At 37.2% G+C, this 22588-nt stretch overlaps 1 protein-coding gene across 3 annotated transcripts in view; it reads left to right on the forward strand.

The window, feature by feature from the left end:
* The window catches only part of epha6 (eph receptor A6), a gene marked incomplete at its 3' end in the record, with an annotated part of 142628 nt that overhangs the window by 19473 nt on the left and 100567 nt on the right, over positions 1-22588 (forward strand). For all 3 annotated transcript variants that reach the window (XM_079615760.1, XM_079615758.1, XM_079615759.1), the window contains exon 2: positions 1748-1812. In XM_079615760.1, coding sequence (XP_079471886.1) covers positions 1748-1812 — 65 coding nt within the window. The remainder of the gene's footprint in view (positions 1-1747; positions 1813-22588) is intronic.

Genomic DNA, 22588 nt, shown 5'->3' on the forward strand with positions numbered 1-22588 from the left:
GTAGTGCTCAGCCTGTCTGCAGACTCTCTACAGACAGGCACTCTTCGAGGATCATTACGTTAACTCTTTGACAACACATAGACGGATAAGCTGATTATTAACTCAGTATTACAACACATATTCAGAAGCTGTCTTACACACAGACCGCTGTGCTGAGTGAGAATAATGATCACTTGTACACCGACCAAAATCAAAAGACTTACGGTTGAAATATATTTTTTAAACATTTAAATATGGAATTTTAGCTAGGTAGAAGAGAGAATGACACATACCCAGACTTTGTGTGATGAGAATATTACGCCTATGATACAGTCTTATTGATAGACATTGTAATTAAGTCATGGTGTTGAGACTAAGGAAATTGCACATTCATCATATCAAACTGGCACATGTGGGTGAGCAATTCTTATTATTTTGTTGAACAGATGAATCACCTGCTGGGGGCAATGGATGTGACTAGCTTCAAAGAGCAAATTTTATAAGCATGCAGGCTAAATGCGGTGTGTTCATTTATGATTGGTGGTAGATAATTTCATATTTGTATTCTTCTGCTGTGATTTTTGCATAGTGTTTTTTGTATCTGTTATTGATGTCAGACTCAAGGGATCCATTAAGAGTCTCACTGCCTGATTGTTTCGTACTTTAATCTTGTAAGTCTCATTTCTTTGAATCTTAATCAATTGCTTTAAGTTGGCATCAACAACTTAATTGTGTTTTTTGTTTTTTTTTGTTTTTTTTTAGCTGCTTATTTTTGTATTTCGAACTGTCGTACCCTAAAAGGCTGCAGCCGCTATAGGGCCGCATCAGAATTCTGATGCGGAATTATATTATATTCTAGTGCGGAATTATATTCTAGTACAGAATTATATTATAGTGCGCCTCTTGAGTGAGGTTGTGAGGTTTACTCACACAGCTCTTACTAGCTGGCCTCCGTTACAAATATGACTATTATTCCAAATATTCTGAAGCTATACGCCATTGCTTGTTTGTTTTTTTGACGAATCGTTTTAATTAAATTGTATATATTTGTAAATGGATAAACAGATTAATTGAAACTATCTAATTGTCTGTTTCTTCACAAATAAAACAAAGTTACCTCATGAATTTTCCTGAAGTGAAAATGTCAAAATTAAATTAATAATAAAAAAAGATATAATTTTGTTTTCTTATGACTTTCTTATTTTTTATGACTTCATACGTTTTTGAATATAGCGCTCAAGTTCCATGGACCTCTTTTATGCTATTTTGTGTTGTTTTTTTTGTCATTTTGTGTTAATTAAAATTTCCGACGGAACATTGAGCAGACTGAATTTTCAATTTTGGTGAACTATTTCTTTAGCATGTACTGTATTATTACATTCTAAAACATATGTGACCCTGGACCACAAAACCAGTTACATGGGTCAATGGAGCTTTCCATTGATGTATGGTTTGTTAGGATAGGAGAATATTTGGCCGAGATACAACTATTTGAAATAATTGGAATCTGAGGGTGCAAAAAAATCGAAACATTGAGAAAATCGCCTTTAAAGTTGTCCAATTATGTTTGCGATTGTGCTGCATTCACTTACAAAAATAAATGTTTTTTATATTTACGCTAGGAAATATATACATGGAAAATGATCTTTACTTAATATCCTAAAGATTTTCTCAATTTAGCGGTCATGTTTATGCAACTGGTCCATTGATTCATTGTGCTTTTGGAGACTTTTATAGTTGACCTAGTTGTCATCTTTTTTCTCCATAGTCGTTCTCTTGGACACTACTGCTGTGCTGGGAGAACTAAGCTGGAAGACCTACCCAATGAATGGGGTAAGTAATATTTCCAATTGACCTTTGTACCTTATACATAATTTCCCTTGCACTATGTACATAAGGTAAACGTACCACCTGGGCCATACGAGGTAGCAGAAGCTGGCAACCCCCTACCCCTCACCCCCCGTTCAGTTTTGGCCCTAAGGATAGGCTTGCATACAGTTGTTCAAAAAGAGATTTTCCACCATACCCATTCAAACATTACTTATCTCAGGTTAATCCAATGCACATGATTTGTGTGAAAAAAAAAAGTTTCTAATTAAATTGAATAAAAACAAGCCACTGAGACGACATTAGTGATTCAAATGTATATGCAGAGAATTCCTTAGAAGGTAATTATTAACACAGGTCTTAATAATTCAATCACCTCCTTTCATTCTTGTGAATACTAGAGGGATTTTCCAAGACATTAAAACCAGTCAAAGGGCTAGAAGCAATTTGAATAAAGCAACCAAGTGTGATCTTGCAGCCCAAAAAGAGCTTCTAATAGTAGAGCTCCTATTATTAAATCAAGTTCATGATAAAGAACAGAATGATTGATGCTCAATCACTGCCCTTTTTCTGAGGCCGACTATAACTATAGTCCTGTCTTGAGCTGTAGAGTGGAAGTGTTGTAGTGGAGGAACCAGTCAGCCCACAGAGTGTTTTTTATTATTATTTATTTATTTATTTGAGGTTGTGTAAAATGACCTATAGCCTATAAAATGATTTCCCAAAGGAGTTGCTGTGCACATCTTCATATTAGTTCTGCTCTTACACAGGTGCCCATGATGTCAAAGAAAGCGAGTTCATCTCAACAGTAAACACCACTTGGGGTTTCTTTTTTCCTGTTGTAAGAGGCTGGTGCATATCTCCGATCAAATCAATAATTCATGCTATAATATCCTGGGTCACATACCTCCTATTAGTATTTACCACAATGTATTTTCCAAGTTATTTCTGTTAGGTCAGGGTATGTAATGTTAATCAAATACTTTTTCGTTTTTCTCCCATAGCCAGATGGAACACACCTTTTCCAGTCTGGGGAGACTTTACCCGCCATTTAATTTGTTTTCTAGCATTAGGAGACCAGCGTGTGTTTTGTTTACTCTGGCACAGACATATCCTATGGGGGTTCTATCTCTCTACCTATCTCTCTGCCTCTCTCCCCTCTACCTTCTCTGTTTGAAGGAACAGGTTTGTTTGTGCTGTTCCATTGTTTCGTTGACTATTCTCTTGGCTCCCCTCCGCTGTAAGCTCTGCAGATTCTGTGCTGTAATAACCAAATGTGTCACAGAGACCTGGTGTCCTCACGTAGTGTACACTCTGTGAAAGTATTCTGCTCATGCTAACCCCATCAATAGTTCAGTGAAACAGGTAAACGCAAGGAAAAACTATTAATATAATATAATATAATATAATATAATATAATATAATATAATATAATATAATATAATATTAAACATGCACTATATATAATATAATATAATATAATATAATATAATATAATATAATATAATATAATATAATATTAAACATGCACTATAAATCTTTCCACTCTGTCCACTATACTGTAAAAAAAAAAATAGATTTAGATGTAGATATTTATTTTATTTTAAATCAAGTCTCTTATTTTCACCAAGGCATTATTTGATCAAAATACAATAAAACATTAATATTGTGAAATATTATTACAATTTCAAAATAATGGCTTTCTATTTTAATATATTTTAGAATGTCACTTATTCCTTTGATGGCAAAGCTGAACTTGTAACACTCATTGCTCGTGTTAACAGTGTCACATGATCCTTCAGAAACCACTCTAATGTGATTATTTGGTGCTAAAGCAATATTTATTATTATTAGAGGCTTAATATTTTAGTGAAAACCATGAGAACATGATTTTCAGGATTCTCTGATGATAGAAAGTAAAAAAAAAAAAAAATTATTTGAAATATAAAGCTTATAACATCATACATGTATTTACTGTCACTACTGTCACTTTTGATAAAAAATGCATCCTTGCTGCATACAAGCATCAATTTCTTAAAAAAAAAAAGTTACTTCTGACCCGATACTTTTGAATAGTACTATATATAAATAATTTAAAAAGTCACAAGTGCAAATATCTTTTGACGAAATAAGTTTTTGCTGTAAGAAGTTAGGCTTAAATAAAAAATAAAATAAAAAAACTCCTGAATTTTTATCTCATTTAGCTTGGCTCTGGTCCTGCTGTCCTTTTCAAGATGAAAAAGCTGTGACAATCATCAAAGATGGTCAATTCATTTAAATGAGTGTGATTAAAAAACAGTCCGCATGGTTACATTGCTATAGTTACGATACAAAGACTTCTGTGTCAATCAAAGAGTGATTAATGATCTCTTAATGCTCTCTCATTCCCTGTCGGCCATTTGAAAGGTTGACCTTTTCTAAAAAGGCCTGTCCGTCTCTTTTCAAAGAGAGCCCAGCACTGGGACGTGAATGATTAATACATGCTGTTTTAGAAGTTGTGTCAAGATGAGACAGAAAGCCACACTTTTGAGTGTTAATTCCTTATCTGTAATGGGACTTTCAGTGACCTTCAGTAGGACAGATCTGGTATTTAGTGATAGATCACAACGAAATCTGGACCTCAACCATTCAAGCTCAGCTGGTCGATGTTTTATACCAGCGTGTTCAACTTGGGTACCCCACGCAGACCAGGTTCAAGTGCATACTATGATTTTGCTTTGTTATACAAAAATGAAATGATAAATTATAGGGCTGCTAATAGATTAAAATACTTTTACATTTACAAAAAGATAAATATAACAGCTCCTGATTATACAGTTTTATAATTTTTTTATAAAATGTTATACATTTGTTTGGATTATGCTTCCACTTTATGGCTCTGAAATACTTCAGACAAAATCGAAGAATAAATGTGTGACATCATTTGGAATTTGTTTGGGCTAAAACAAAGTTTTTGGAAAAAAATTGCCTGTGAACACCTTCAAACTACCATAGGTCCACACAATTACTAGGTCGCGGAGCTCTGAGGCTGAAATTTTCTCCGATACATTTCTTCTGTTCAGTCCATCGAGGTCAGACTTGAGTAAAAATATGATGACACTGGAGAGCTGCTTTACACTAGAAACTGATGTTGTAATTCTAACTGTAAGCAATACTGGCACTGTTTTATTCATATTTAACACTTTAAAGCTGCTTGCTTTAAAGCAATCTATTGTATAAAGTGCTATATATATATATATATATATATATATATATATATATATATATATATATATATATATATATATATATATATATATACATAAATGTGGCATGAAGTGCAGAGTTTCAGAGCTTGTGCAAACATGTCCACATGACTATTAGATGCTTCTTAACTGCTGTTTTCTTACCACTGTAATTTTTGTTGTGTTAATTTTGTTATTGAAAGGAAAGCACACAGCTTATATTTACATATTCATCTAAACACCACCCCCAACAGTGTGGACAGGATGCGTCTTCACGTGATACAAATTTGCAGGTCAGATTTCATCAAACTTTAGCGTTTCCAGTCTCCCACATTTGTACGGAGCCCGGCCTAAAGGGACGTGGTGGTGGAAAAAATTTAGGATGGGAGAATTTTTTGGGGGGGAGTCCCACGCAAAACTTTTGCGATTCCTCGCAAAACTTGTGCGTTCCCTCGCAAAGTTATTTGCGTTCCCTCGCAAAAATATTTGCGTTCCCACACAAAACTTTTGCGTTCCCACGCAAAGTTATTTGCGTTCCCACACAAAACGTTTGCATTCCCTTGCAAAGTTATTTGCGTTCCCTTGCAAAGTTATTTGCGTTCCCACACAAAACTTGTGCGTTCCCACACAAAACTTGTGCGTTCCCTCGCAAAGTTATTTGCGTTCCCTCGCAAAGTTATTTGCGTTCCCACGCAAAGATATTTGCATGCAAAACCTGTTGTGAGCTCGCACAGACACTTCCTGTTTAATGTCCCGCTGGCAGTGCTTCAGAGTTTGAACTTGGACTCAAATAAAGAAATGCGGTCAGTGCTTAACTCAAGGTGGATTTATATTCACAGATTCAAACTTCTCGAATCAATACCTCATGAGCTAAACATTGTTAAAACACAAATTAGTTTATACTTATTTACAATCACAGTAACGTAGAGCTACAACCATATTTCCATCAAAATGAGCTTTATAATATATAGGCTAAATGGATCTGAGCAGCTGAGAGTCTATGAGTAAGACCGAAGGGACTGTCTGCAAAGTGTAACCCAAAAAGCAATATAACCCAAAAACGAATATAAGTGCAATATAACCCGAGGGAATGAGAATAACTTTGCGAGGGAACGCAAAAGTTTTGCGAGGGAACGCAAAGTTTCTCGAGGGAACACAAAAGATTTCTCCCCCCATCCTAAGGCCACATTTACACATAGCCGGGTATTTAGAGAAACGAATATTTCTCCCCCTCCGTTTGCAATAATAACATCGTGCACACAACCCGCATAAATACGCCGTCGAGCGCCTTTATAACTATGCTAAACCTATGGGCGGCAGTGTAGGGAGAAGGATAAAGCCATGCAAGCCAATCAGAATCCTCAGAATCGACAAGAGAGAACCTAAAACCCCGTTTCTCCCAGTTGACACGGCAACATATAACCGGCGTTTTCAGAAATCTCCACTTTGGCCGGAGTTTTTAGAAATGATCGTTTTCTGGGATAAAAACGGCGTTTTCGTGTAAATGACAGGCCAAAACGCAGAGAATTATCTGCGTTTTCCCATCGTGTAAACGGGGCCTAAATCTTTTCCACCACCGCGTCCCTTTAGGGGCTCCGTACATTTACATGTGTTTAAATGTCAAGTCAATGGAATAAAAAGTGTAGATTAAAAAAAAAGGACTTTGCTTCGAGTATATTGGGGCCTTTAAATATAGTTTCCAACAGGCCCGGACTGCATTCCCCGGATTCCAGTCCATACAACACGTTAACACCATAGTAGTACTAGTCTGATAATGTAACACCAGCATGTGCTCTCTGATATATGCGGCTGATTCAGTGGTTCTTGATTGAGTTCAGAGAGTTACTTCTAATTGGCATAAAAAAATATATAAAAAAAACAGGAGCTCCCACTGATTTAGAAGAACTTTTCTTTTCATCATTGCAACTGACACTAAACACAAAGCTTGATTTTAACTCTCGCCCACATCCTGAGAACATCTCTATCAACACAAGCAAGTGTTCCTTCTGTTCTACTCAGCCTTTGCTATTTGAAGCTGCAGCATTTCACACTCACAGTCCTGATCTAAAAGTGACTGATGTGCTCTACACAAATCTCTGTTTTCATGATGTGATTCACTGATATTATTTTTTTAGCAGGGAATGTAAGTACATGATAGTTGAATTTTTCCAATATATTTTCTTTGAGACAGCATGTAATCAAACAGGTGTGCCATTTAAAATCTTTGGACGGTTGTTAGCGTGATGCAGAAATCAGGTTAATACAATTTAGGGGTTTAAGTAAGCTGACTGAATTGAATTTATCTCTACTGACATATAAGTTACATCAGCAATTTACATCTCTGATGCCACCGCTGGCCCTATATAGTATGTGATACTCTGCTTTCAATTTATGGGTTTTGCAAGTAAAACGACCCTATTATTCCCTGCATGTCCCTGCATGACAAATCACATTTGGTTATAATTTATATACATTATTAGTTTATTCTCAGTTTGGTTACCTATTGTGCTATCTTTCAAATGATTTATGCAACATTTTCTGGTTTTGTTTGGTAATGTTTATTTAATTATTTGAGTTTTATATGCGTTACACTGATGGTGTTTTGTTTTTGTTTTTAGTGCACTTCTATACATCAGCATTGCCTAAGGTTTACGGACAGGCCACTTAATCATGTGGCTTTTTTATTGTTTACCACATGTATTATTATGGTGGTAGTCAGTACATTTAAGGTGAGCATGAAATTAAAATTGACCGTAAATATGTTCTAAATGCATGTCATCGATCTTATTGTGAACCATTTAATCCATGCAAGTGTTTTTTTATTTTTTTTATTTTTTATTTTTTTATGTTTTGACCTTGTAATGTTTAATCAAAATGGCATAGCTGGACCTTACAGTGAAACAGACTTCTTCAATCATTTAGTCCACTTAAACTCACCCCTGCAAGTTCACGTTCATCTGCCTCCACTTTTGATTTCAACACCCGCATCGGTGACCGGTGTCTGAAGCATGTGTAAACACACTCTTATTTCATTGGCTGGCGACAGCCCGTGACATCATAAGCGGAGTGTCCGGAAGTATAAGAGCACCCATAGTACACATCATCAACTTCATTGTCTGAAGGAGATGTGCAGGCAGACCAAATGACGTGGCAAAGAGACGCAGTGCCTCGTTCCCCTTCTCAGTAAACCATGGTTACAGTTGTAACTTGAGATGTTCCCTTTCAAAGTGGAACCCTACACTGCATCTTGGATCGATGCTATGGGTAAAAATACCCACTCCGCCATGCCGTGGGGATGCCTGCCTCACTAGGTGAGAATATGCACAAACATAGTGGGCATACCTTGACTCAAAAGATTAGTTTGCCGGAGTCAGAGCGTCAACCCAGGACACATCCATAAGTTGACGTACATAAGCCGTGTAGTGGTAACATCCCTATGCCAATGTCACCCACAAGAATGGAAGATATTCTAGCTTATATGCCTTTATAGCACGGGAAGTTCCGGCCTCTACAACCTTTATCCCTCCCTTGCGGGCTACTGCAGCCCTAAAGGCTCAGCTTTTACAGAAAACAAAACTTTTCTTGCTTTTTGCAGCTCTCAAGGAATGAGAGGCAGCTCAAACCCTGCTTTTTTTTTAAGGGAGCAAGGGACCATACTTGAATACCCAGTACAGTGGGTAAGGGAGTAAAACACCTCACTCCATATACGGCTCAAAAGGGGCAACTAAAAGGGCTAATCTTCAGCGGCTACCATCTCTAATGTTGCTGCCTCTTCAAGAGGGAGCCTCAACACAAAAGAAGCTCAATCCCAAGGTAGCCTAGCCTTCAAGAGCCCTAAAATCTGGGGAAGCGGCTTAAACTCATTTGAAAAAGGTCCCTATTTCAAGACCCAAACATATTTGGGGAGGGAAGTGAATGAAGTAGAGGGAAAATACTGCCCATCTAGTTTGTCACCTAAGCATCATCACATGGGGCCATCCAAAGGGGAAATATGTCCCTTGTCATTACTAGGAGAAAGGTAAACAAGCAAGAGAAAAGTAAGATACAGATTGTCAATAACTCTCATCCACATACTCCAAACCCCAAGGGGGCCGAAGGGGAGCTATGCCCTACTGAAAACATCTCAGTACACTGGGGGAGAGCAGCTCAACCCTGACTGAAATAAAGGCACTTCTCAAGCACTTCTTTTTTTTTTTTTTTTCTTTTTTTTTATATTATGTGTGTGTGTGTCGTGTGTGTGTGTGTGATAGAGATGCGCGGATGGGCTATTATTTCATCCGCAACCGCATCACAAAACTCATCATCCGTCCGCCATCCATCCGCACCAACGTTTTTGACCAATTTTCAAAACCGCACCCGCCCGCCATCCGCTGATTGGGCGATGGAAGGCGCTGCTGATGACAGCCGCGAGACTAGAAAGCTCTTACCTCAGAATATCAGCAGTGAACTCCGTCTCCGATCGGCGCACAGGGACAAAAATAAATAAATAGCCTAAATTAAACACACTTCGGCAAACCTGACCTTATCTGATAGGCTACTGTACAATATTTTCCCGCATTAGTTAAAATCTCCCGGAATCTAGAGCGAGCGCGCCCGCGAGATAGAGACTGTGCTCTAAACCACGTAGCGCGTGCACGGCAGAGAGGGAGAGAGAGAGAGAGCAAGAGACCGCGCGAGGTCTCTTGCTCTCTTACTCTCTCTCTCTCTCTCTCTCTCCCTCTCTGCCGTGCACGCGCTATATATGTAATTCCCCTATTTTCTTTTTTTGGATGTAGGTATATTCAGATAACAATATTTAACAATGTATACATATATTTTTCATTTGATTGGTTCAACCGCCCGCCACCCGCCCGAATTTAATTAAAATATAATTTTTCGTCACATCATCCGCCCGATCCGCGGTTTATCCGCGGAGTCCGCGGCTGTAACTGCCAACCGCGCATCTCTAGTGTGTGATGCTCTGTCTCTGTTTTTAGGGTGACTTTTTAACATTATGTCAAGGGTCTACAGATGAAAAATAGCCTTTTGGGCTAATTTTGGCACATTTACATTTATGTTTATTAATGTGCATTGCCCCTGTAAATAAATAAACTATAAACTAAACTATAAGGACTCGCCATAGCTTGCGCTTTAACATGGGTCAAACTAGTGAGGCCTATACAACATCCACCCAAAGGGGAGCAACTTCAAGGCCCAACAATGGTTGGGGATTGAGGTAAATGAAGTAGGGGGAAATAATTGCCCTACATACTCCATTCACCCTGAATCAACGCTAAGGGGGTATCTCCCAAGCAACTATCCGCAGAGGAGCATGCAATTTTACTTTAAATCCTAACATAGGGGGAAATATAGCTCAACCCTTGGAAACAAGATATTTCAGGGTATCAAAGAGGAACAAAATACATGTCAGACACAATCAAACTCCGCCCACAGCCACTGACCCATGCCATTTGTACTTTGTGGGGCATGTGAAGGGGGTAGGATGTCCTCAGAGATGTCCCCATTCTCCTATCCAAACTGAAGTATCGCAGAAAATGCGCTGGTATGCATGTATTGCAATCAAGCACTAGAATAGTGCACATACTGTATGAAACAGGTGACAGAAAGTGTGGTTTCAAGTTTTGTGCCAATTTTGCTCTCCACAGGATGGAGCCATGCCGGTAATGTAGGGTCCAAACATCAAGGATCTCTACAATCTATCAATATGGCCCTGGACCTAGAACCACAGCATTGTTCTGCACTATAAAAGATAGCAGAACGCAACTGTTTTTTTTTTAGGTTTTTTTTTGTGACTCATGCTTTTAAAGTTAGTCTATAATCTGTGCCTATATGCAGGTCCATAAATAATAAGGGACATGAGGGACGTATCTCCTGGAAAACTCTGAAATCAAAGCATCAAGGATAAAGAATTTATCTTTCTCCTTATTACAGATGCATCTCCGTGGCAACTATAGCAACCAACCTTTGTAGCATGGATGGCTAGATCTGTCTGAGGATCAACCTTCATCTGTGTGTGGACAGCAGGTGTGGATTTATCAATAGCATTTGCCTCAACTCTCTTAAATATAATAATATCTTACATATTAAATATTCCAATTAAACAGTCTCTGTCCTTTTTTTATATTATAAACTGACATGAAAGTATTATAGATATCATCAGGAGTCATGTAAGTAAAAGGACTTCTCATCAGGCTCCTCCCATGCTCCCGCGGGAGAGAATCAAGAAAGAACAAAGCTTCTAATCAGTCTTTTACTGTCTTGCGAATGCACCATAATGAGCACATCCAGCTACCTTGAGGAGTCGAACGTGCTCCACCAGTAGCTTTTGCCTTACAAGCACATACAAACAAGCATTTCATGAAGACAAAAAAAGGTTGATGACGTGTGCCATGGGCGCCCTTTTATACTTCCGGGCACTCCGCTTATTACATCAGCCAATGAAATTGGAGTGTGTTTACACGTGCTTCAGACACCAGTCATGCTGATGGCTTTCCCCATAGCGTTGATCCAAGATGCAGTGTTGAGTTTGACTTCAAAAGGGAACGCAGCCTCTGCTTTACAGACAGTGAAAAATTGCTGTTGGTTCTCATTTACATTTCTGGTCGGCATTGACACATGTTGTATCCTATGTTTGCACTCAAGATCAGTTCGATGCTTTTCAGGTAATACAATACATTAAACATTGAAGAATCTATTTGATTTGTGCTGAATACAAGTGACCAGAATGTGTAATTGCCTTCAAGTAAGCACCTGAAATCCAGTTTAACCAGGTGCTAAATGAGTATTTAATTGAAGACAGCATACCTTCTTTCTATGCAAATTAGGCTTGTTTTAGATTGCGATTTTTCACAAAGCTCAACGAGAGGAAGAATTGCTCCATGCAAATTGCATTCAGCAAAAGTTGTGGATGTTTTTTGCACTAATAACATATTTGCATAATTCTTGTAGCGAATTGGGGGCTAAAACAATGCAGACAGTGTGCATGAATATCACAGTTATGAGGGAATTCCCCCCATTAGGTTCTGTTTCCTAAAGAAAACTTTGGCTGTGGCCATTCCAGTTGTCACTAGGGAGGAGAACCTTGATAACAGACGGAACGAAATGTCAAACGTGTCCCTTTGGTGTTTTCTTGGGATGTTTCTTGTACTGGAGTCATAATAACAAAAGAATGTAGATATTTCTTTCTTTGTGCAGAAGGATTCAGGGTGGAAGTAGGACATTATGTAGTGTTGTTCTGGACTGTCCAGAATGGCCCTAATGTCACAGGTCCCGTTGGCCTCGCCTGTTCTTGTTCGCTTTGTCCTTTGCTGGTGCATGATGGAAGAGAAACCTTTTTTGTTGGGCCATACACAGGCCATGAATGCAGTCTTTTATCACGGTCCACCTTTTGTGTTGCAGCTTCTAGATGTCAGATTTGAACAGTATCTTTCTCCATCTCTATCCACCGTCCCTCTTACTTACTTTCTTTGTTAAGGGTAGATGACATTTTCCTGTCTCTATCTCACCCTCTTTCTCTCTATAACTCGCTCACTATTTTTCCCTTCCTCTCCTTTTTGTTTCTCTTATGAGAAACAAGGTTTTGATTTGCTCTTCCTTTTTTTTAAATTCGGAAATAAAGTCATATCAGAATAGAGATTGTATCTGATAGGTTGTAAAACAGTCTGGGATAATGAAAGGAAAATAAGACAAGAGAGATTAAACAGGAAATGACCTAAAGGCATATTGATGTATGTTTGACTTTACACAGAGCTAAATTAGAAATTTTTCATGTCCTTTTTTGTAATCCAGACTGCATGTTCAAAATGAGATTTCAACACCTTCAGATACCTTGCAAAAGAATCAGTACTATAATTACTGAAACTAATCATATATAGGAGTAGGTGAGATTCTAAAATTATAGTATTCAACCTTTGTGATATTTTTCCTTATTTGATAACACTTTATAATAACTGCATGGTATTAATCATTAGTTAAACATTAGTAAACAGTTAATTCATCAGTTATAAAGCATTAATAGACATTAATAAGCAGTTTATAAATTATGTATTCTTAACTTATATATATATAATGTGTTTAATAATTGTATTTCCATACTTTATTAATGATCAATTTATAATTTCTAAATGAAGTATTACATTATTTACAAACCAGTTATTTAGGAGTTGCCAGTGGTTCATAAGATTCAAACGATCACTTAGAAAGTGTAAGTAAATGATTGATAAACTATTTAAATGTACATTCTTACATCTTAAATATTTATATGTTCTGTATCACTGTGCTTTGTTTGTTTCATTTTTCTGTCTAATGACCCTTTAAATTTGCTTTGTAAATGCTTTACAAGGCATAAATAGTCCTCACTTTAGATGAGCTCACAAAATAGTTAACTTACCACTAAATGCTTTATAACTACCTGCATTAACCATGAATTACAATAGAAATACATGTTAATAAAGCCTTTATTAACACACTAAGTAACTATTACTATATGTCTGAATAATAATATGTATGAATGTAGATTCAAATAGTTTAATAATTTTCTTACACTTTCTAATTGATCTTATGAACCACTGTTAACTCCTAAATAACTGATTTGTAAATAGTGCAATACTTCATTTACAATTGATAAATTGATAATACAATTACTAAACACATTATAGATATGCTTATAAATCAAGAATAAAGCATTTATAGTTGTGTTTATAAAGGATGAATTAACTGTTTACTAATGCTTGTGACATGACTTTGTGTCGGTTACACTGTATAATAACTTTCAATAATAAATAATAAACAATATATAGATTATACAAACAAGCAAATTAATAAATTAATAAATACAGTGTTTGAGCCATGGGCGTTGCACAAGGTTAAGAGATCCATGACCCAGAAATTAATGCTTGTCATTCACTTGGGGCTTTCATTGATGCTGTTTGAAGAGGAAGTCAATTAATCAATTATCGAGTCAAAGGTAGTGTCGTTATCTCTCTCACAAAGCACTTCCATTACCCAAGGTTAATGTGTACTTAATAATTAAAAGATAATTAAACTCACACTCAAGCCTAATTGTATTTTCATTTGCCCAGGGCTCGTTTGCAATTGATAGACCTCCACAACTCCCCTGATAGAAGACCTTTATTTGGGTTGTATAAATTCTATTATGGAGTCTTGAAGTGTGCACTTTCAATGCAAGACGAGCTGAAAAATCAAAGCTTTAACGATCAATCCTAAGCTGGATCTGACAAACAGAAATCAATGGTAATAATAGGTGCTTTTAAGCTATTGAGCGTGCATATTGACATGCTAGTCAGTTAAGAGACGTTTGCTGAAAAGGTTAATTTACAGCCAAATACAGTCAGAAACAAGCTGTATTCCAAACAGAGGACCACCACTGACAGATTCAACTGTGTTTTTTTTTATGTGTGTGTTGTTATAAGCATATTGCTTTTCATATGCATTACAGTATACCGGCATTATCTAAAATATCCCATGTCTTGATGATTGCGTGTGGGCTCTAGTCAGCGGCTGCACAAGCGATATGCCTTTTTCACAGTCAGTTTCCAAGTGGTGAAATGATGACAGATATCAAAGGAGAGTCAGGCATCTTAGACGTCTGCTGATAGAAACCATTTTTAAACCATTTTAAAAGCAATGAATCCCCCCTCAGCCGCAAGATGCATTTCCTCCATGTTGTCTCTATCACACCGATCTGTGCCGTTTTTGAATCCTCCTCTGTGGACCCCTGCCAACTTAATGTGATGTGTAGCCAGCGATTTTAGGTTCATCCATCTCAGCCACTTTTATCAGTGCGTGTAGCATCTTAAGCCGCGTGCTGATATCTCATCCCCGCCGCAGTGTTCCTAGATGTATCCGGTCACTTTCTAGCAGGAGATTGAAAGCACGCTGCTGCCTCCCCGTTCTGCTAAATGCCTCATTTTACCACCAACAAAAAAGCTGATGAGAAACAAAAGGCTGGAAGGCAGTGGCAGGGTGAGAGGAGATTATAGTATCAGGACATATATCAAACTACCCAGAGTCAGTGTGCTGCACTCAGGTCAATTTATATCTTTCATGCCTTTATGAATGACATTATATGACATGTCAGGGGATAATGACAAGTTTGCTAAACATTATCATCACCATTAGAGTATTATTATTTTTTATTTTATTCTACAACTGTAAAATAATGTTTGTTCACACTCCACAGGTTCCAGGGTATTTTATAAACTTACAGTACGAATGTACAAGACAATGACAATAAACAATAATAAACAGAGCAATTCCAATAGTGTCCTCGCACCATCGGTGCTCGGGCCCTAAATATTATTTTCATATTCTTGTACATATATATTAGGGCTGACTTCTAATAGTCGAGGATTCGACGATTCGATTCGGAGAGGTCTGATTCGACTATGAACCTCATAGTCGAATACATGGGCGTCAGTTTGGTTTGAAATGTGCTGGGGACAGAGACGCATTCGCATTTTCAGAAGGGCTGGGTACAATTTTATTTATTTTTTCGCTTTCGCGCAGGTCATGTTTTGAAAGACGATGTCCTGTAGCTTACTAATGTAAATAAATAAAAATGTATTCAAAAATCTGCTTCACATTTTCAGCAGGGCTGCGGAGCGGCTGTGGGTTGACTCCACACGGTTCTCATGTGCGTTAAAAAGCTTTACGTGGTTTAATGTACCTAAACAACGATTACCAAATTTCCCTCTCATATTGCTCCTCATAACCACTGAAAATGGTAAAAAAATCGAACCCGGAGTCCAATTAATATGGACGTTATCTGATATTAAGCGTTTCTGCTTCACATTTTCAGCAGGGCTGCGGAGCGGCTGTGAGTTGACTCCACGCGGTTCTCATGTGCGTTAAAAAGCTTTACGTGGTTTAATGTAGCCTACCTAAACAACGATCGCCAAATTTCTCTCTCATATTGCTCCTCATGTTTATGAAATGTTATGATATATGTATGATATGTGTTTTTTAGCTCTTTTGTTTGAAATGGAAAAAATCTAGCTGCTATCTAAAAAAAAAAAGAAGAAAAAAAAAGGTTCGACTATCAGTCGACTATGGCAAAATCTAACGAATCAGATTCGACTATGAAAATCCTTAGTCGAAAACAGCCCTAATATATATATATTGCACACACAAACAAAAAACAAAATGCACTCAGACAATTAAAAAGTACATGACAGATGTACTTGTCTAAAGGACAAGCATGAAAAGGCTTAATGTTGAGCCCTGGTTTGTATTACATACAGTATATCTGTTATTAATAGCTTCTAATCGGGATAAACTAAGATTTCCACTGCTCCAACATTTACTGAAAAAGATAAGGGCACAATGGATAATAATTACTTACAGGGTCCAAAATGAACACTCAACAAGTGTCAAATGTGAGCAACAACTGGCTGTGGTGAGTAAATAAATCGGTTAATTGCCAGTTGGCTGGTATCTGTAAATGGAACATTTTCCTTGCGTTAAAGTTGCCTGAACAGAAATGTAAAGTACAAAGTCACAATGGGTCATATGACAACTGCAGTTTCTCACATACGGTATGATGTTGATAATGTTTGGAACAAAACAATTTTTTTCAAAGAGAGGTAGCTAATATTAATACATTTGCAAAGTACCATTTAATGACCATCAAGACACTTATGGGTGTTTCATTTTCTCAATTTATCTGTCAGTTGTAACAAGGAATCTAAAATTGCATGTCATTTCAAGTACAAGAAATATGAAAACATTGAAATTTAGTTTGGTAGACGTAACAAAAATAATTATATTTTAAGAAAGAAAGCATACCTGTATAGCATCTACAGTGTACAGTAGTTAGATTTAGCCCTTGTGACCACTTCTATGTGTGACAGTAAATAAATATGTTCACTACTTAGTACATTATTTATTTGTTTGTTTGTTTGTTTTACATATCTTATGTCTGTGGTACCGGGACCTGGGCCTTGTCACAAGCATTTTAATGCTTTGTATATTCTGTCTAAGCTATGCAAATGACATACATTATAAAGTAAACTTTGACTTGACCTGCTGTGTTGTGAAATGGAACTCTACAGATGCTCTTTCAATCAAACGTTATGGTTGCAAACAGACGTCTATTGTGAGGATCTATCGGCACACATCAGGGCTATGATACAGCAAGTTTCTGATTGAGAGGCTATTAGGGAAGGCTAAGCTTATCACTGCAATAATGAAAGTGAATAAGTAGAGGCTTTAGTGCTAATGAAGTGCGTCCTTCCTAATTAATTATCAGAGGGAGAAAGATTAGGGAGATAAGTAATAAAAAGACATAGAAGAGGAAATAGATGATTGGAGGATAGAGATGTGTAGTAAAGGAATAGTAAATAAAAGAGTGAAAAATGTGAAGAAAAAGACTGGATGAGAGAAAAGAGAGTGAATGTTTGGAAAATAAAAAGTCACAACAGAGAGGATTTGTGAAAAAGAAAGTGAGAACGTCGGAAAGAGAGTGTGAGCATGTTGACAAGATTTTGGAAGTGTTTGAAAAAATAGGCAAAATGTTTGCAAAAGAATGTGTTTGGAAAGAAAATGAAGTGTGAAAGAGAAAACAATGTAGAAAGTTGCTCAAAGCAGAGCAGCATGTGATGGCCAGACGTCCTCTCACTACTGTTGTTGTACAACAGCTGTAGTTCATGGCTTTGGCAAATCTATTAAAGGGATAGTTCACTTTAAAATAAAATTTTGGTATGTTTTAGCTTACCTGAAGTGCATCCAAGATGTAGGTGTCTTTGTCTCCGCAGTAGTTTCAATTTTGATATTTTTAGGTCAAACCGTTCTTGTCTGTCAGTCATATAATGCAGGTATATATACTGTCTCCAAAAACATGCAGAGATGTCTCTAATAGCATGCAGAGAAAAGTCCAAATTAAAAAAATTCCCCATCGTAAGTGCACATTGATGGCCTAAGCTCGCGTGAACTCATCCGGGAGTGTTGAGTTTTCACTTATTCCCAATTTGTAAGCCTTCTATCTTGACACACTACTCGCTTCATTGTTCAGCCGTTGAGCCGCACAGCCAATCACACGCGTTTCTGCTGAGTTTAAAAATGCAACGTCCAATTGAAGGCGGTTAGATTAGTTTCCAGGGAAGAAATCCAGTGTAAACAGATCAGTTGGACGTGGTTGTGTAAAAGAGATAAAAACGATATAAATACTGTTCGTTTTATCACACAAACCGCTTGTTTCGTGTCTTAGGCCATTAATGTGCACTTACGATGGGGATTTTTTTAATTTGGACTTTTCTCTGCATGCTATTAGAGACATCTCTGCATGTTTTTGGATACAGTACCTAGGCTATTACCTGCATTATATGACTGACAGACAAGAACGGTTTGACAAAGACACCTACATCTTGGATGCACTTCAGGTAAGCTAAAATATACCAAAATTTAATTTCAAAGTGAACTATCCCTTTAAGCTTTTTTGCCTTGCTGTGTTCACAGCCTCAGCATTACCCAACATAGTCTATGTGTAGCACATCACAAGATAGAGGTACTGTACCTAAAAATGATTTAAAATGGCAGTAAGGAGTCTCATAGTGCCTGGATGAGACAATGAAGTAAATGGGCAGATACATATTGAGTGGGAGCAAACAATGGGTCTTAGTCACTAACTGCCGCTGCTGCTGCAGTTGTGCGGATTCTTAACGCATTTATTGCAACTACATTTAATATTTTTCTCATCAAACAACCAGACTAACAAATAGCTCGACACAACCCGTACCGGGGAAGAGCCTAGACAGGGCTTTCTTCTGTATAGATATACTGTAAATTCACCTACGCTTTGCATCAGCTTGGTATGGTAGCCTAGCATGGTCGCCCTCGCCCAGTAAGTTTAAAATAATAATAATAATAAATGAAGATATAAATCAATATAATTAGTTGCAAATTAAATATTTTAAACACTAATACAAAAAGGAAAGAATAATTGACTACACATTGGCCATAATGTAGCGTGTGCACAACGTGCATACACTTTGCTTCTCTCATCTACACAGACGCAACAGATCATATTTTTGCAAACCATACATAATTACAAGGAAAAATATTTCCACACAAGGGAAATCATTCTGGTGTCCATGAAGATGTGAAAAAATAGGCATAAATCTAGCTTACACATTTACCCAAATTATTTAGGCTAATAGTAATGACGGATCAAACCTGTTTGATCAATAGTGGCGAGACACGTAGGCATATAAGGACATCTGACAAAGTGGGTTGTCCGTCAAGAACTAGGAAACAAAATTCTGAAGACTGCGAAATCACCTTTACCATCATGTAAGTTGCGTGCACCTGGCATAACAATCCGCCATGAAACACGGGCGCCTGCTCTTAAAGGAGAACTCCGGTCAATTTTAACATTGAGCTAATTTTTTTGTAAATTTGGAGTGCTGTCAATACAGAGAACAACGACAAAAATCGGTGTTGCCTACACTGTGTTATCCTCTTTTTAAAATTTGCACCCTGTTGACTTCAATGGGGCACGTTATAAACCTGCTTTTAGCCTCTTAACATCCTTAATGTTTTATTACAAGTGCCCAGCCATGTTAGATGATTCCTTCAGAGTGAACACGAGTGAATCTGACTGCATTAGATGTGAAAGATATGAATAAAAATGATGTTATTTCAGCCAGCACAAATACCTGTATTTAGTTCCTGTTTTCGGTCGAAGTCCAAAGTAGTCGATTGTCGAGTTCACGCGCATAGGTTTAGTTACCTATGATCACGCGCGTGAACTCGACAATCGACTACTTTGGACTTCGACCGAAAACCGGATGTAAATACAGGTATTTGCGCTGGCTGAAATAACATAATTTTTATTTACACCCAAACCACACCTAGTAATGTAGCTACTTCAGACCAACCCACTTTAGATCTGGCCACAGTTACTTGCATTTCACGTTTGATACTTGCGTTACAGATTGTTAAAATAGGGCCCCTAGTGTTTTATTTTAACAGTGTTGTGGGTAACGCGTTATAAAGTAACGCGTTAGAGTACTCTTAATTACCTTTTTCGTGAAATGTGTAACTTAACGCGTTAGTTTTGTGCGTTAAGTAATCAGTAACTTCGTTATTTTTTTTAAAAAGTAATCCGTTATTTTAAGGAAAGGAAAATCCCAAAGAAATAAAGAAATAAAAAAATTTCCCCAGGATCAAGACAGTGTTTCTGCGCATTTTTAATGGTTTTGATAGTGCAAACGGTTGAAGAGTTACGGTACAATGAATACAGCTAGCTGATCTGTGTCGGCGACGACACATTCGGTTCTAAAGGGTTAAAGAAGAACTCGAACTGCATTAGAGTTAAAGAAAAAATCAGGAGTTATCTTGTATGGTGCTCATATAGCCTAGGCTACCCAGTAGAGATGCGCGGATCGGGCGGATGACGTGACAAAAAATTATATTTTAATTAAATTCGGGCGGGTGGCGGGCGGTTGAACCAATCAAATGAAAAATATATGTATACATTGTTAAATATTGTTATCTGACTATCCAAAAAAGAAAATAGGGGAATGAATCATATTACATGCGCTTCATTAAGGCACACGCGCGCGGTCTCTTGCTCTCTCTCCCTCTCTGCTGTACACGCGCTACGCGGTTTGGAGCACAGACTCTGTCTCACGGGCGCGCTCGCTCTAGATTCCGGATTTTAACTAATTCGCGGGCATCAGTGAGCCGCTATCAATATGCGGGAGACTCCCGGAACTTCCGGTAGACTTGGGATGTCTGCATTTCTATACTGAATTAATATCGGCATTATTGATTTTTTTTATTGAAATAATAGCCCATCCGCGCATCTCTACTACTATCTCTACTACTATAATAAATAAATAAAACGCTATGTGGAATAGCCTATTGATGACTGTCTTTCCTGTTATTGCTATCCTGCAGTGTTCATTTAGTCGGATGACTGCCGTTATTCATTGCCAGGAGTCACGACTTATAGGTGCATTTAAAGGGGGCCGTGTCTGTCAATTAAGCTGCAGCGTGTGTGAGGCGCTGCAAACGGCTTTTAAATTTTGGTAACGCATGAGTACTCTAACGCGTTACTTTTATGAATAGATAACGCTGTAACATAACTGATTACTTTTAATTGATGGTAACGTTGTAACCTAATTAACTACTTTCCAAATAACTGCATTTTAATCACTCAAAGTGTTGAGAAACACTTTATGGTGATTAATCCCACACACCCAGTGTTATTTGTATGTTGATTTAATATAAATACTTATTTTAAAATAGTAATGCAAATTAAATTTAAAACATAAATCTATAGATATTTTTTGAAAACCAAGTGATATTAATTTGTTTAAAGGGGTGGTAAAATGCCATTTTCACAAGATGTCAAATAAATCTCTGATGTCCCCTGAGTGTGTGTGTGTGTGTGAATTTCTTGCACAAAATACCCCACAGATATTTTTATATAGCATGTTAAAGTTGTCACTTTTTTGAGGGTTTGCAAAAACGCACCGTTTTGTGTCTGGCCCTTTAAATGCAAATGAGCTGCTGCAGAGGGCGGGGTTTCAAGAGCTCATGTGTGTTAGCAACTGCAATTACCTCACGCAGACACACTAAAATGACAGCATCAGTTCTGTCTTTAGGGTTGCCACCCGTCCCTTAAAATACGGAATCGTCCCGTATTTACAAGTAAGATGATGCGTCCCGTATCAAATCAATAAGGGACGCGATTTGTCCCGTATTTTACATTAGGCCCACATATAGTTGAATAAAAACATAAGGATTTTGCAGTATGGATAATACTAATAGCAAATATAAAGAAATCAATTTCGTAGTAGAGAAGCTCATTGCGTGATTGCATTTTAGCGTCTTTGTTTCTATAGCGACTGAGTCTCGTGAACATGCGCTGTAAACCTGCACGTTTTTAACCCCTCGTGCGCTGTTCAGGTCTTTGACCCCAAATGACGTTTGCCGAAATAAATAAATAAATGATCTTTGTCTAAATGATGTGAGACTTTGCACGGTTGACAACACTTTCTAGATCTACAAAAAATTTAAATCAATTTGAATAATGTCTGTTTTTTATGTTAGTGTGGGGGGAAAAAAGTCACACTTGTGTTGTTTCAACAAAATGTCATTTTGAAACAACATAATAGTTTTTTTTTTAGGATTTATAGTTTTAGGAGGATTTATTTTATATTTTTTAATTTAGGCTATATAAATAAATAAATAAATATTTTTTATACAAAAACAGTAAAAAAAAAAAAAAGTAAAATTCACTTTATAAAAGACCCACATTTCTAACGTTCATGGATATAGATAATTTGACATGGTTTAGGGTAAGATTTTTGCCCATCTTTTGGAAAATGCCGTTTTAAAAGTAAAGAAATTATCACTTTAGTAGATGGCTGCAGAGCTACACCATTTGCTATTTGACTAAAATACATATTTTCACTAGTTTTTAGTTGGATTCATATCTACATATTATGAAATCACAATTATAACAATAAAAATGACTTTGTCTAAGTTGAGCATTTTTCCTCAAACATTTTTTACCTCCTCAAATCCTCAAA

The sequence above is a fragment of the Phoxinus phoxinus genome (genome assembly GCF_949152265.1).
Source record: "Phoxinus phoxinus genome assembly, chromosome: 6".
NCBI classification, from domain to species: Eukaryota; Metazoa; Chordata; class Actinopteri; order Cypriniformes; family Leuciscidae; genus Phoxinus; species Phoxinus phoxinus.